Source organism: Octopus sinensis, linkage group LG7 (genome assembly GCF_006345805.1).
Source record: "Octopus sinensis linkage group LG7, ASM634580v1, whole genome shotgun sequence".
NCBI classification, from domain to species: Eukaryota; Metazoa; Mollusca; class Cephalopoda; order Octopoda; family Octopodidae; genus Octopus; species Octopus sinensis.
Genome location: NC_043003.1, coordinates 105,649,279 through 105,666,778, shown reverse-complemented (window position 1 = coordinate 105,666,778; position 17,500 = coordinate 105,649,279). Strand labels below are relative to the sequence as shown.

At 37.1% G+C, this 17,500-nt stretch overlaps 1 protein-coding gene across 1 annotated transcript in view; it reads left to right on the top strand.

The window, feature by feature from the left end:
- The window catches only part of LOC115214507 (F-box only protein 47-like), a 34,275-nt gene that overhangs the window by 5,653 nt on the left and 11,122 nt on the right, over positions 1-17,500 (top strand). The window contains exons 2-8 of the mRNA XM_036505067.1: positions 1,166-1,315; positions 3,853-4,020; positions 5,939-6,015; positions 8,278-8,464; positions 13,146-13,316; positions 14,158-14,316; positions 15,528-15,670. Of these exons, the coding sequence (XP_036360960.1) occupies positions 1,166-1,315; positions 3,853-4,020; positions 5,939-6,015; positions 8,278-8,464; positions 13,146-13,316; positions 14,158-14,316; positions 15,528-15,670 (1,055 nt within the window). The remainder of the gene's footprint in view (positions 1-1,165; positions 1,316-3,852; positions 4,021-5,938; positions 6,016-8,277; positions 8,465-13,145; positions 13,317-14,157; positions 14,317-15,527; positions 15,671-17,500) is intronic.

The following is a 17,500-nucleotide window of genomic DNA, read 5'->3' as shown; positions in this document are numbered from 1 at the left end:
TGATGAAAAATATTTCAAAGTGTGTTCAGCAGCAATATTTCTCAGATTCATATAAAATAAGTTGGTACTTTATGATGAAGGCGGCGAGCTGGCAGAAACGTTAGCACGCCGGGCGAAATGCTTAGCGGTATTTCGCTTGTTACGTTGTGAGTTCAAATTCCGCCGAGGTCGACTTTGCCTTTCATCGTTTCGGGGTCGATAAATTAAGTACCAGTTTTGCACTGGGGTCGATGTAATCGACTTAATACCTATGTCTGTCCTTGTTTGTCCCCTCTATGTTTAGCCCCTTGTGAATAATAAAGAAATAGGTATTTTATGATGAAATGATGTAATAAAGTGAGAAAAATTAATTGAGAATGATTTGTTAAAATGTTAATAGTCATTGTATTGATTATGGCACTTTTAATCTGAGTGGCTCAAATGTATATATTGATAAAGTATGTGACAGGGTATTTTGCATATTCACTCTATAAAAAATATTCTGTCTTCAGCCATGAGAGCAAAGTAATTTCAGTATGTTAGTCATATAGAAATGAGAAGAAATTTGAATATAACGTTGGTATTTTTAAAATTTGTATTAGAAGAGAGAGGGTGGTAGAGCAAGTAAAGTGCTGAACTGAATGCTTTTTTGAGTCAAATAAGATGTCGAATAAAACTTGTCTAAATGTAGTCAATAATACAAAAAAGGAGCAGAAATACACTGAAGATAATCAACTCTATATTCACTTTCAAAGTAAGTACTGTCTCATGTCCTAAGACTGAGAAGTCCACTTACCTGGTTGGTACGGTGCATAAGTGATTGAGATCTCGTTAGTCCAGAACAGGTTACCTGTGCTTCACAGAGTTATTCATTTACAGCTAAGTCAACTGAAGTGAAGTATTTTGCTCAAGAACACAATGCATCTCTGAGTCTGGAAACCAAAACCATGATTTAGTGATTGTGAGTGCAACACCCGAGCCACTAGGCCATGTACTGTCACCTCGCTCTCAAAACAAAAATATAAAATCAGGAATCTTTCTACTTATCTTTATTTTAAATAAATTTTCTGAAAATTAATTTTAGTTGTATGTAAAGTTCATTAGATTAACATTTTCTTTTCAAATGATTAATAGAAATGTTTTAATTACCTATCTTTATATATGCTTTTGTTTCATTTGTTTACAGATTTTAAATCTTTTCTCACTGCCAAAAAACCTAGACGGTCAAACAGATTAGAGATGAAAAAAATAGAAAATACAGTGAAGCATAGACATTTAGGTTATTTTGACATATTGCCTTTGGAACTGAAGTTTCATCTTTTAACATATCTTTCAGGTAAAAAAAATTGTTCATTTTTATATAATATCTAGTTGGATGAAAATAATGCAGGCTTTTCCTTTCAACTGGTTTGATTTAGTTAAGATCTACTGGGCAACATTCCAGTTATATTAATTTATAGCATGGTAACATAATTATGAAACAGGAAGGTAGAGAATTTCTATGAAATAATTGATATAGTAACATCAGTTCTCTCCCTAACATTCTGATTTGCCTTTATACACACACAAACATACATACGCACACTTGTGCTTATACACATACATACATCCATGTGCATGCTCATGGTTATGTGCATACATGCACACATTGGCACACATGCACAGGCACACACACACACACACATGCACACACACACACACATACATGGCTACCCTGTTGGTGTTTAAACTTGAAGACTAGGCTAGAAAAGGGTTCTTTCTGCAGTAGTTACAAATTCACAATTAAAGGAGAAATGCACACACACACACACACACACACACACACACACACACACACACACATACATACACACACACACACACACACACACACACACAAATAAATAGATTTAAACTGAGAAGAATAGGTTTCAATATCTTTCTCCCATTTTTACTTTCAGCTTCTTGTTCATGTTTTTCTCATCTAAAAGACAAATGCCTATCTTTTGATGGACACTAGTTGGATAAATGTTCTGTCCTTAAATCATTTTCATCTGTTAGTCAACTTAAATTTAAAGAAAACAGTGAAAGCATAAATTTTTTTTATATTCTTGGGAAAAAGTTCAAATTCAGCTGGATCAGAAATATATATAGTTACAGTTTTCTTAAAAGTGCAATTTCTAAGTTCTTCAAAATTAAGGACAATAATTGTCACAAATTTTGATTTTTTGGAGATATTTTATATATTATTACACATGTTTTTGTTGATCAGTTTTCTTGTTTTTCAGTTTTACTCTTGAGAAACCTCTTGCCCTCAAATGTTTGTGTGTGTGTGTGTGTGTGTTTGCATATGTGTCATCATCATTATCATAATCATCATTGTCATCATATCATCATCATCATGATCATCATCACTATCTTTAGGGACAGTTGAGGTAATAGCTCCTGAGCTTTTCCCACCCTGTTCTTTCTCTGGCCACTATGCTTTCAGAACATACGTCTCAACTGCTAAGTCACAGAAACTATCAACTGCTTCAAGAGAATCATTCCTGCATTTGAAAGAATTTATTGCATCAGTATTCTTACTGCTAACTAATTTTTGTACATCTACTCCATATGAAATTTCGCTTGTCATTCAACATGAATATGACCCCTGTACACCTCCTGTGCATCAACTAGTACACTTTATGGAGTTCCTACTACACCATTTCTGCATATCGGAGTTGAACACTTTCCAGGTGGCATTAGAACCACATCTTCTTTTCTTCTAACTAAAACTCTTGTCTTTGCTAGGTTTACTTTGAAACTTGCAGTTTTAGGTTTTGCTTTGATATCAGGAAATTCTTTCCTAAATTTTCTTCTAAGAACTAGGTCATTAGCATGAAGAAGTTCTTACAGCCAGCTAATCTTATACTCTTCTGTTATGGCTTGGAGAACTTCAACAAGCAGTTAGGAATTGAGAACTGAGACCTAATATACACCTACTTGCACACAAATTTCCTTGCTGAACTCAGTGTTAACTTCCAATTTGCTGACAACACATCTGAACATGGCTTATACATCTTGCACAAGCAATTCATTTATCCTTAGTTTTCTTGACAATGACCTACTTACAGAGCGTTGTACTCTGTCATTTGTCTTCTCTAAGTCAACAAATGCCTATTATAGTAGTTTGCTGTTTGGCAAGAACTGCTCTTGTAGCTGTTTCGCTAAGAAGAAGGTATGAGTGATACCCAACCTGGCATAAAACTAAACTGCATTTCCTCCGTGCTAATTCAGTCCTTAATCAGTTGTATTTATAACTCCTGTTACTTTCATGATTTGGTTGATCAGCCTCATGTATCTAATTGCTTCAATATACAGATATTCTTTTTATATTTTTCTTGAGCCCTATGACTCATAAGGTCGATTTCCCACTTTACATTTCCCGTTTTACATTAGATTGAGATTGTAACTATCTCACTGAATCGAATACGGGCATTTTACAGACTTCAAGGCCAGCAATCTTTGAGAGGAGACAAGTCAATTATATTGACCCCTGTATTTAGCTAGCACTTCATTTTATCAACCCCAGTACTATACTGGCACCTTATTTTATCAAACCCAAAGGGATGAAAGGCAAAGTTGACCTTGGTAGGATTTGAACTCAGGATGTAAACAGCCAGAAGAAATACTGATGATTCGGTCAACTTGCCACCTTTAGCATCTTCTCGTATGCTATAATTATCCAGCCAGCTCAATGAATCATATGCACATATACCCACATGTAACAATATACATGTACAAATAATATACATATATCTCTCTTTCTATCTCTCTTTTTCACACTTTCTCTAATTTCAAATGGCATTTGTTTTCCTGATTTGATAATTCTATACTAATTCCATATTTTAGTCGATGACTTAAGTATATTAACAATTACATCAAAAGCCATGCGAAATCTCATCGATGGATTCAAGACTACCAGACCATCTGGCAGACATTTACTTCCAAATCCATTCCACCATGAAATTCTAACTCAATCAGAGAAAGACGAATATTATTACAGATTTAAACAGTTAGGTGAGTAACTTTTTAAAATTAACTTGAACATGTAAGGTATATTTTCGTAAATATATGCATCTGGTCATAAAGTGACTGATGGTTTCACATCCATAAAGAGCTTAGCCCTATAGATGACTTGTCAGATTCTACAGCTTATAGTTCTTCAAACCTCAGAGGTAGAAATCTGTTATGGTCAGTTAGTAAGTAGACAATGAATAAACAATCCAGGTCAGTGAGGATGGGTTATTTCCCTTAGACCAGTCCATCATCATCATCATCGTTTAACGTCCGTTTTCTGCGCTAGCACGGGTTGGACGGTTCGACCGGGGTCTGGGAAGCCAGGGGCTGCACCAGGCCCCAATCTGATCTGGCAGTGTTTCTACAGCTGGATGCCCTTCCTAACGCCAACCACTCCGTGAGTGTAGTGGGTGCTTTTTACGTGCTACCGGCACAGGTGCCTGGGGAGTCTGGCATCGGCCATGATCGGTTGGTGCTTTTAACGTGCCACCGACACAGAAGCCAGTCAAGGCGGCGCTGGCATCGGCCACGTTCGGGATCAAAAATGGGAATGGGGGAAGTCTATCCTTATGTTGCTTTTAGCTTGTAAGGACCTTTCGGATATAATCAATGAATGGGACATCCCATGCTTGCAGCAGGTAGCATTTGAAATGGATGCAGAAACTATAAACTTCTTGCCAGGAATTCAATAATCTTGGTTCCAGGGAGTCTTGGAGGATCCTTGCTTGCTCAGCTATGCAAAGCTTACAGCATCTGCTCCTGTTCATACAGAATTCTGGCCGCTCTATGATCCTCCACTTGATATCATATGGGGTACCTTCATCTTTGAGGTACCAAATGTGGCTTCCCAGGGACATGATGAATCATCTTTCCTGAATCCTGAAAGAGGACCTCTGGTTGTACAGGTGCTACTTGAAGGCAGTTCTGACTGACACAATATATTTCTGGACTTGCGTATTGGTTGTGTTCACATTTCTGGTGCATCTTCAGATCTTCAGTGGGCCCTGGGCCTGAAGATGTTGTTGTTGCCATTGTCATTACTGGAGCTGCTATCAGTGTTGTTGTTATGAAGTGTGAGTCTGGCAATATTGCTGTGGCTGTAGCATTGTAGTAGTCATCCCTGGCTGTAGTGTTGTTGCTGCTGCCACTGATAGTGATGTGGCTGCCGTCATTGGTAATACTGAACATGGGGCCACTTGCCTTACTGGTGAAGCTGGTCTTGGTGTGGTTGTCATCTTCAGGTGTAGCAGTGATGGGGTTGTCAGCATGTATGTATATTTTTATATATATATATATGTATATATATATATATATATATATCATCATCATCATCATCATCATTTAATGTCTGTGTTCCATGATAGCATGGGTTGGACGGTACCACAAGAGCTGGCCATGCCAAAGCCTGTACCAGACAGGATTTTAACAGCTGGACACCCTTCCTAACACTAACCACTCAGCAGTGAACTTGCTGTGAGGAGTGAAAAAAAAATCCAATATTTCTTCAAGAAAAAGTAGAAAGGAGAAAAGTAAATGAGTAACAGCAGAATTTTACATCCTCTGAGTTGCAGCCAGTTCTTTTTTTTTAAACTTAGAGGATGTGAAAAACAACTACCTCTCGTTTATTTCTCTCCTTTAAACATTCCCTTGGAGAATGACTGCTCAAGTATATAAATGAAACAAGTAAAAGATATACAATGTATAAACCTAATGAAGTTGAATTATTTTAGAATTCTATCATCCCACAGCATTGCTACCTAAAGAAAATTAATTTTCTTTTAGATGGTATAATCTCTGTTTCATGTAATAAAAAAAATGGATAGACATTTTTATGTATATTTATTCATAAAAGTATATCTCTGACTTTTTTTTTAATCAATGCTACATAAGAAAATTCAAAGCTAATTTTTAATTTCAGGTTTACTTATGAAACGGTCAACTTGCCTGTATGCCACAAAAGATAGATTGAAGTTTGTGAATGACTTCCTTATGCGGGTATCTTTACAAATATCTTTATTTTGATATTTAATTTTTAAATTCATTACATTCTTGATCACTTTAATTATTATGTTTCTGTTTTGTGATTTTGTTCTTTTGTGTTTATGATCTGGTACTTGTTGAATATGTTTGAAGAGTTTAAGAAAGAGTTCTGAACTTGAAATATGGTTTACAGTATAATGCCTTAAGTGTCAACAAATATCAGTGTGATAGCTAGTGATAAACAGCATGAAATTTCAGTACCATCTGACATATAGTCTTACTCAGAATATAGGAATACAATCAGAATGAACTTTATGATGTGTACTCGGCATAAACAATGAACTAAGAGAGAACCAAGACTTCAAATAGGATTTATAGACTAAATCATATAGCTCTTAGAAAACTCCTTGAAAATAAATCCATTAACTACCTAGACAACTCATTGGACATAAGGAATAACTTCCATGACCATGGTTGGGGCAGCTATAGAAAGATATGGAATAAACTCAACAAGCAGAGGTCTTTGGTGGCCACTATAGTTTTCTCTCTTTGTGTGAAGGGCAGATTGTATGATTACAGCGTGATAGTGAGATATGGGCACAGTATGCAGGAGGCCTGCAAAGGGTGGTAAGAAATGAGACAAACCTGATCTACTGGATGCATATGATTAAAATGCATGAAAAGCAAGTGGACATTAAAGGCATCCATTAAGCAATATTGTTAGTAGTCAATTTAAGTAGAAATGGTAGAATTTTTTCGTATTCTCATTTCTATTCTCAATTTGCTCTTATTCAAACAGCTTCATCTCCTTTTTAGATAAACTTCCTCTATGAGACTAACAACCCAACCACATCATCCTTTATCACTTTTTCAAACCTTACATCATTTACAACTGTTTTTCTGAATTTGATGTTGACTTTCTGTTTGTGGAAAACTTGTAAAGTCATAGATACATTCATTCGTTCATTTGGTTCTCATTGTGCCTTGTGGCACTTGAGGTGACAGCAAGATCATTCCACCTTCTAACATTGAAAGCGCCCTTGACATCTTGTTCCATTGTTAACCCTCTATGTTTAAGATCTTTTGTTGTTGTTCTCTGCCATGTTTTCTTTGGATGGCCACATTTTCTTTTACCACGTGGAACCCATTGCAAGCTAATCCTGACAATTGAGTTCAGTTTATCGTGACAAACTCGACCCAGCCATTTCCATCTCCTTGCTTCATACTTAGCATTCTTCTCTATGGATCCAAATGTTGGAAAACAACCAGAAGTGTTGAAAAGTAATTGATGGTGTTTCAAAATAAATGTTTACAAAAAACTTTGAAGATCTACTGGCCAAATACGATCTCAAATAGCCAACTTCACACCGAAGTCATAGATATAGTCTGGCCATATATTCAAAATTGAGGCCTTCACTTCACCCCATAACTCAGCTATGTTATCCATAGCATCCATTATGTTGAACTATTTCCAGAGGTCTAAACTGTATTTTTATTCTTACTGTCAATTGATCTCAAAAGTTGGTCATTGAAAGAAAGAACCATGAATTGTAGCAGCAATTGGAGAGAACCAGAGAGTTGTAAACTTTAAATGAATAGCTGTAGGACATGCAGGCCCTGCTTGGTGGAGAAAAGAATTATACTGAACAACTCTCTTCATTTGGATACTTACCTAAGCTGTAAAAATAAGATTTCCTGATCCTGCCCACATGGAAGGAAATAATATGTTTCTGTCAAGTTTATATCTGCTGCCTCTCCTGTCTTTGATGCCCTCTCGAGAGGTTTGTGTTAGAAAGGGTAACCAGCTGTAGAAACCATGACAAAGCAGATATTGGAGCTTGGTGCAGCCTTCTCACTCTTTGGCTTCTATGAAACCATGCAGCATGGAAAGCAAATGTTAAACAGTGGTGGTAGTGCGGGTGGTGTTGGTACTGGTGATGATGATGATGATGATGATGAGGAGGAGGAGGGGAAGGGGATTGAATAAGAAATAGTTTTCTCTGTTCTTGATAGTAAGTTGATTCCACATTTTAACACAAGTTTATTATTTGTCTCTTGTATGAACGAGTATGTACATGTGTGTGTGTGTCTGTGTCTGTGTCTGTGTGTGTCTGTGTGCATTGTGTGTGTGTGTGTGTGTCTGTGTCTGTGTGAGTGTGTGCATTGTGTGTGTGTGTGTCTGTGTCTGTGTCTGTGTGTGAGTGTGTATTTACATGCATATTGTTAAATATTCTGTAAAAATATTTTCTATTATATCACCTTTGGAAAATTTTATAGATTATATGTACGAATTCCAAGAAGTGTGAGAACCCTTTGAATTGTATTGCTTTGATATGCTTTGGAAAGTTTCTTCACACCGTGGTTGCTGGATGGGATGATTCTGAATGTCAAAGAGCATTTGATTCTATATGTTTACATACTGGTGCTTTGAGAAATGTTAGCACAATCCTGAATTCTAAACCAGGTAATTTGTATCTCATATTAACATCAGCTAATCATTCCTACTAATACTCTGTTTATAGGTTTTAAATATTGGATCTTCTTTTGAAGGCCACATCCCTCAGAACTATCTCCACTACCAGTTAAAGACCCTGTCAGTGCTGGTTCCACATAAAAAGCTCTGGTGCTAGAGCCTTGTAAAAAGTACTGGTGCTGGTGCCACATAAAAAGCACTCACTACACCCTGTAAAGTGGTTGGCATTAGGAATGGCATTCAGCTGTAGCAACCATGCCAAAACAGACCATGGAACCTGATGCAGCTCCCAGCCTTGCTAGCTCCTGTCAAGCCATCCAACCCATGCCAGCATGTAAAACAGCCATTAAATGACAATAATGATGATAATATTCCATTTAAATATAAATATATAACTTCCCTCAAACAAATTTTAATAGAGGAATTCATATTTGAAATCAGCTTTCATAAACAAGCTTCATTATCCACTGCCCCCCACTCTCTATTTCTCGCTCCCCCCAAGCTATATTACTTGCATCGTTTATGAGGAGGTGCTGAAAAGTTCCTGGCTTTAAGGGTATCATGAAAGGCCTGGTTGGAGGCTCAACCTTCCAAGTTCTTTTACAGTGCTTAGGAAAATTGAAGGACCACTGCAATGAGTGTGTGAACCTGAGAGGGGAAGCTGTTGAATAAAATCATAATTAACTGATCCTCCTGTATTTTCTTTTACCCAAAGCCAGGGACTTTTCAGCCGCACCTCGTAAAAGCTGTCAATAAACATACAAACATGTATTTAGCATCAACATCATCATAATTACAACTTTTCCATGCTTGAATGCATCAAATATAATTCATCGACTCAGATATTCTATGGCCTTGCACCGTTCTTGTCATCAGCCCTCGTCAATTACCCTCACCAAGCAAGGCTGGCCAAACATATTTTCATGGAAGATTGGAAACAAGGGACATCACTTGCATGATGGTGATGCTCGTTTACAATTATCATGCAATGTCAAAGCACTCAGTCCAATCTGTACAGTGGTTGGTGTTAGGAAGGGTATCCAGGTGTAAAAACCCTACCAAAACAGTCAGTGAAGCCTGGTGCAGTATTCTGCCAGCCTATCCAACCCATGCCAGTTAAATGATGATGATGATTAATATATGTGTGTGTGTGTGTATATATATATATATACACACACACACATACATATATATATATATATATATATAATGTAAGGTATAAGTTAGAGGTGTTAAGCCTTCTAAGGGATAGAAGTATCCAGAGGCACTCCTGGTAATTACCTCAGTAAGTATGGTCCTTGGTATAAGGTATACGGCAGCAGGTAATTTAAGAGGTAAACCATAGTTTAATGTATATATATATATATAGGTAGATAGATAGATAGACACACACACACACACACACTCATGGTAAACTTTTTTTTGCTGTATACCAACTCTACTCAGAAGGTTTTGGTCAATGTGGAGCTATAGCAAAAGACTCCTGTGCAGGTAGCACATAAAAGACACCTTTTGAGCGTGGTCGTTGCCAGAAACACCTGACTGGCCCTCATGCCGCTGGCACATAAAAGCAGCCACTACACTCTCGGAGTGGTTGGCATTAGGAAAGGCATCCAGCTGTAGAAACTTTGCCAGATCAGATTGGAACCTGGTGTAACCTTCTGGCTCGCTGGCCCTCAGTCAAACAGTCCAGCCCATGCCAGCATGGAAAGCAGACGTTAAACGACAACTATGATGGTGATGATGATATATACACATGTATACAGCGAGAGTGTGTGGAAGAGAAAATGAGAGATAGAGACAGAGAGACATATCACAACTTACATCATTTTGAGTTACATCTTTTTTGACTTTACGTCAATCTCAGTGAACATATTTTATAGAATAAAAATGTTTTTAAATGCGTAAAAACCAATGTTTCATCTGTTCTGAGTATTATAAAGCTTTTTTTCAGAAGTCAACAAGTTAGTCTGGGCTTTGAAAAAATTGACAATGTGTATCATATGTGTGATACATGTATACGAAGGGAATATATTCTCCCCATCTCTCTCTAGGCAGCCATGTCCCTCTTCTTCAGCAACACATCTGTTTCTGCCCTCATTCTTGCTCTCTTTCTCTTACTTTCTTTCTCTCGCTCTCTTTCTCTCCCTCTCTTCTCCTCTCTCTCTCCCTCCCTCTCTTGGCTGGGCAACCATGTACCTCCTCTACAGCAAGACATCTGTTCCTGTCTCTCTGTCACACTCTAACCTTTCATCATCTGATACAAGATCACCTCCTCCAACTCCCCCACCCCTCTCAAAGATTCCTTGTCTTGCAAAGTTACTTGGTGACCTTGACAGTGCAGGTGCGATTTAAATGGCACCACTGCAAAGTGGTTGGCATTTGGAAAGACGTCCAGCTGTAAAAATCCTGCCAAAACTGACCTTGCTTGTGTGAGTACCATGTAAAAAAGCACTCAGTCCACTTTGTGGAGTGGTTGGTACTTGGAAGGGTATCCAGCCGTAAATACCATGCCAAAACAGACACAGAAGTATGGTGCAAGCTCCTGTCAAACCATCCAACGCATGCCAGCATAGAAGGATGATGTTAAACGATGATGATGATGATGAAGATGATGTTACATGTGATATACAGGACAGGCAAAGGATTGATATCCCTTTTCCATACAAGCCAGATCAGTATTCTGTTGGCCTGTAGTACAAAGCCTCTTGTTGGTGAGAGCCATGCTGGAAAAAAAATTGTTACAAGAACACCAACAGTGGTTGTAGTCCACTGTCTGCTTCTTCTTAATATCCACTTTCTGTTTCTATATAAATAAAATAATAATAATAATAATGAAATTATTGTATACAGTGCTCAGGTGCACCACAACTTGTCAGAAAGTGCATATAAAGTACATGCAGTAATGTAGAAATGTCTGGAAAGTGAACATGCTTGTGTGTGTATGGAGGGGAGAAAATCAAGTGTAGTGTTGGCGAATCTCAGGAAGCATGGAAGTCTTGAAGGATGCAGTGCTCCGACAACTAACAACCGATGCCGGCAGTTTGTTCCATGCTTCAGCAACTCTCAGTGTGAAAAAATGTTTCCTGAAGTCATGGGAGCTGTGCTGTTTTCTTACTTTGTAAATATGTCCACGGGTGTTAGATGGGTGGAGTTTGAAAAGGTGCTCAGTGTTATTGTTTGTGCGATGGTTGATAATTTTATGGGTGTCTGCCAGGTCAGCTGCCAGACGTCGGAGTTTCAATGTGTCCATGCCCAGGGAAGTAAGGCGTTCAGGATATGGCAAATGCCTGATGGAGGGTATTCTTTTGGTTGCACGTCGCTGAACAGCTTCCAGACGATTGATGTCCTGGGCAAGATATATGGGAGAGGCCACCATGTAACAGTTGTGTTCACTTGATACCAGCAACTTAGTTTGCCACTAGGCTCTATCCATGGTACAGTAAGCAGCTTCACTACATCTAACACTGCATAAATCTTGATTTTCATGAACTTAGGAAATGTATTTCTTTTGCAATAAGGCAAATGAACCCTATTAACTTTCTCCAATGAGACTTTCTAGCATTATTTTTGTGATTCAGTTGATATAATTAATCTTATCAAAGCTTGTTCAATCAGAATTCATCATTTTTAATGCAAAATGCCATCAGGTGAGAAAGTTTGCACTCTTCTAATTCACTGTTCATTATTCATATCCATAAAGGCGGTGAGCTGGCAGAAACGTTAGCACGCTGGGTGAAATACTTAGCGGTATTTCGTCTGTCTTTATGTTCTGAGTTCAAATTCCGCTGAGGTCAACTTTGCCTTTCATCCTTTCGGGGTCGATAAATTAAGTACCAGTTACGCACTGGGGTCAATCTAATCAACTGGCTCCCCCAAAAAAATTTCAGGCCTTGTGCCTAGAGTAGAAAAGATTATTCATATCCATCTATCCGTCCATTTTCTCTGCCTGGTATTCCAGGGAGGACCATGGAGGTAGAGTCTTCATGTACCTCCTCCATAGGGCCCTGTTAGAAGAAACTGTCATTGCACTTTCCTACTGGATTCCCAAGCACAACCAACTGAGACTATGGATATCCAACCATATTGTTCTTAGTTTACCCCAAGATGCTTTCCTGAGACATTCTGATATAGTACTGGAGTTGTGACCTCTCAATGTGGAGAAGTAGCAGCTCAACTTGGAAAGATTCCTTCATTTCCAGACAATGCACCTAGTCAAATAACGTTACCCTGAGATCTTTCAAAGGAACCCCATTTTTGTTGCCTGTTTCCATAATCATATTCTTTTGGTCATTACCCAACATGAAGATCGTCATGAAAACTGAATTGAAGATAGCAAGTCTGGCTTTTTTACCAACTTCTTTTCTGAGTGTTGAATGCTGAAGCTGGTGCAGTAATGCACCAGCACTTGCAAGTCTAGCATTCGTTTCAGAAACCTGCCTCCCAGCAATCAAGAACACAACCCTAAGATATTTGATTACTTGATTATTTCTATTTTATTAACTTGCAAAAACTCATATTTCACATATTATAGTTTCCACCAGTTGTGATTGTTTTATTCCAAAAATTGTTTACTGATTTCATAAGCTTTTACTCTTCAATAAATAAATAAATAAAAGTTGTCTCCACTGCAGAACTACAAATTTAATTGATTCTTTTCTTTTCTTACTAGGTTTGCATAGTAAAATGGAATGTGATGCACGTTTGTTTTTCCGGCGAGTTTTCCTAGATCACTGTGAATTTGTTACGACCAGATCCTTTTGGTTATCTTGTATCTTTAAATCATGGCCTATGGTGCACCAAGCAAAGTTGTTATATTTACTATATGGACCAGCATCACAAAGTATGCATGTATTTATTTATTTATTTTTATTTTGCATTTGGGAATGCATGTGTACACACACACACATGCACATATCACATACACACACAAGAATATACACACCATGCATACATGCTCCACACAGACACACACACTCCTAACACATCTTCAGATATATATTTTGTAGATAAAATAGATTAGAAATTGGGAATGTAAATATATAAAATTAAAGAATGATTAAATTACTATGGGCAATTATTTCTGAAGTATTTTTGTGACCTTTAAGATCTGTTCTTCGGTAAACATTCAATGTCTGCCTGCATTTAAAATTATGATACTTTAGGTGAAATATTTATGAACAGGCTTGGTTGTATGGTTAAGTAGCTTGCTTCCTAACCATGTGATCTTCGGTTCAATCCTGCAGTGTGGCACCATGAGCAAGTGTCTTCTACTATAACCCTGCTATAGTAAATGGTTTTGTGAACTGATATCAATGTTAGTTATATGACTGGTATTTTTCTTAACATTTACTTTTGAACAGTGAAATGGGTACAATATCTATTTTCATCTAAGGACTTATACCAGTGCAGGAGCTACACCACCATTATCACCACCACCACCACCATGTTCTCCCCATCTCTCTCTAGGTAGCCATGTCCCTCTTCTTCAGCAACACATCTGTTTCTGCCCTCATTCTTGCTCATCAGCACTGTCACCATCACCACTACTATCAACCTCATCATCATCATCATCATCATCATCATCATTAGACTTGTTGATATTGTTATCAATGTCTTTGTTGTATAATTTATTTATCAGTATGAAATTTTGAAAAGTACGTAAATTTTTTTTTTATCTACAGATGAAATTCTATGGTTTGAAATGTGTGATAATACATCAGAAAATTGTGAAGAGTCAGTGCAAAATCTTGGTAATATGGCCAATGCTATTCATTGTCTGTATCACTATAATGAGAAATGGACCAATGACAATGCTGTCAGTGTAGTTGATGAACTTACAAGTGAGTATTTATTGAACTGGGACAGATCTAAACTTCATTCTAGCAATGTGCACTTTGTCTTATATTTTCATTTTTTAGTATTCATTTCATTTGTATAACACCTGGAAGCAAATGCTTTCTGTGTCATATAGAATATTCCTTTCTTTTGTGACTTAATCAGTAGGGAAGGACAAGTCCCATTAGTTTTCTCTGGGCCTCAATAATTGATTGAAAAAAGGTAATGACAGCTGCTTCTAATATTACTTTTTCCAGCTGATTTCTCAAGCATGAACAACAGAGGTGATGGCTATTAGTTGACCATTTTGTCCTTAGTCTACTTATGGTTCTCCTGTCAGTTGACTCAGCTTGAAGAATCTGTCTTGCAATTCTTCCCAGTGACATTCTAATCACATATCAGTAGTACCAAAGCTGTGACTTCTCAAGGAGGAGAAGTAATGGCTCAACCTGGATAGACTCTCTGATCTCCAAGCTACACATCCTCTTGAATAACATAGCTCATTGCAGCAGAGATCATTTGAAGGAACTCCATTTTGGCTCTTTATTATTTGCGATCACACTCGTTCACTCATTATCCAATATTTATGACCATAGGTGAAGATAGGCCCAAAAACCGAATTCAAAGTAGTCAGTCGGGTTTTTTTCACCAATTGTTCCTCTTCTGAGGATCAAGTGCTGGAGTTGGTGCATTATTGTACCAGCATTTGCAATTCTTAAGAATATTCTGATTCCTTAAATGAGATAGAATGGTCATGAACTTCATTATAATGGAAAACTGCTTCTCCATCTCTCTCTCTGTAGAGACACACACGCACACATGCACACAGCCAAAACTTTGTGAGTGGATTTGGCTGACAGAAACTGGAAGAAACCCATCATATCATAAATGTGTGTGTGTGTCTCCTTGTCTTGATATTGTGTGAGTGTTGGAAGTGTCATTGTCATACATATGATTCATTTCCAGCATTCTGTGTAAATACATCAGTTCATGACGAAACGAGGTCATGATTTGGAAACAAGTGAAGGTTAGCAATAGAAGATCTGCCTCAGTGAGCTTTGTCCAATCCATAGAAAGGGAACATTAGAACAGCAAGGATGATGACGACGGAAGTGGCAATGATGACGATGACAGTGACGGTGATGACAACAACCACAAGGATAACAATGATGATGATGATGATGATACAAAAAAAAAATGATGGTTTTTATTTTAGGTTTTCCTGATCAGTGGTTAAGCGAGAACATTGCCAACTTGATGTTGCTTTGTGGAGATGGTATAGCATCGAGAATGTTAATAAGTAAAGCTATTAATGGACGAATTCCTGAACTTTCAGAACTGATGTCTTCTTTTTGTACAGTAAGTTACTTTTTCTTATATACCAAGATTTTGTATTTTTTATTTTTCCTTCTTTCTGTACAGTTTCTTCTGTCTCATTTTGTTAATAAACATTATTTTTTTCCAATTCTTCTTTGTTTAATAAATTAGAAACTAACTCTCCTTCAAAGTAATTCTCTTCTTTATCAAATTTCAGCTTTCTGCTGGTTTGAAAATAAACTGCTTATTATCCTGAAGCTTATAAGTTATCAAAACAATGCCAGCCCTTCATCTCACCACTTGTCACATCCTCACTAAATATCCTATACTGCACATTGCCTTTTACACTAACCATCTCTCTGAAGAAATGATATATAAGTAACTCATACTTTACACTTTTTGCATTTTCAATTTCTCTGATAGGATGAAATAGAAAGTGTAAGAGCGAGAGGGAGGCAGGAGAGACATTTATCTTCTGGCAGGTATGAGTATCATTCTAGTTGGTGCACAGTACTGTTGCCCAACAATATTTTCTGCCATGTAATGAGATGTATGAGCTGGTGCAATTATTCAACAAGATAGCTGCTTGTTGGTCTGGGGCTAAACAACAACATTCAAGTATATTTTGGAACTACAATGGAAGGCTTCTGCACAGTTACACAATCTGCCAGAAGTAGTAGAGTAGCTTGAGCAGGTAGAAGGCCCTTATACAAGGTGCCATGCAGTGGGACTGAACCAAAAATCATGTGGTTGCCCAGCAAACTTCTTAACTACAAAGCCACTTCTTTTTGCGTGGTTTTCTCCTAGTTTGTGTGTGTGCATGCATGCACATATGTGTGCATGTGTATATATATATATATAAATACACACACACACACACTCATTCATACATACATACATATACATACATACACACACAGAGGCACGCACACACTCATACGCACACACACACATGCACGCACACACACACACACACACACACACACACACACACACACACACACACACACACCACACACACACACACACACACACAGATAAATAAATAAACTAGGAGGAAACCAATCAGAGAGCAGTGTTTCTTTATATATGATTTATGAAGATAAATGATATAGTTATATAATTCAAGACAAGGTTTCTATCTTAAAATTAATGAAATGAAGATAAGTAGATATTTTATTATAGAAAGAGGAAAATAATAAAGGGTCCTTAGTTCTTTTATTATTTTCCTGTAATACAGATGGAGAAAGCAACTTTCAATATTTTGGTATTAATAATTCTGAAAAATCCAAAATTTAACAAGTCTTAAAAATTTTAAATAGTTAAATTTTCCTTTTAAAATCAGAATTAGTTCTCACTAAAATATGAAATAAAATTATTCTCCAAGTGTTAGATGTTCAGGAGGTTTTATAACATTTCCATATCTAGAGTGAAAAAATAAGATGTTTTTCGTTATTTACATCATGAAGCAAACAAAATGCAATACTTGGTTATGGTTGTTTGCATTTTGAGATCAAATCATTCTTACACATTTTTGAAATCAATGGAATACAGTATCACTCAAGTATTATAGTTAAGTTAATTGACTATAATTCTCACCCTGCATAATTTTGTGGCCTTGTGTCTATATTAGAAATCATTATTTCCATCATGAAATATGTATTCATCACAAACTATATCCATCTATGTATCATATTTAATGCATATACACTGTCGATAGGCCAGTTACTGTGGTATTTGTCCTGATATAACATCTCTTGTGGATGTTCTGTATTAAAATTGCAATATATATATCAGAGAGAGACAAGAGCTTTTAGCAGGTTTTTAACTCAGTTCACTTACTGTTTATTATACACCAACCCCGATTTAAAC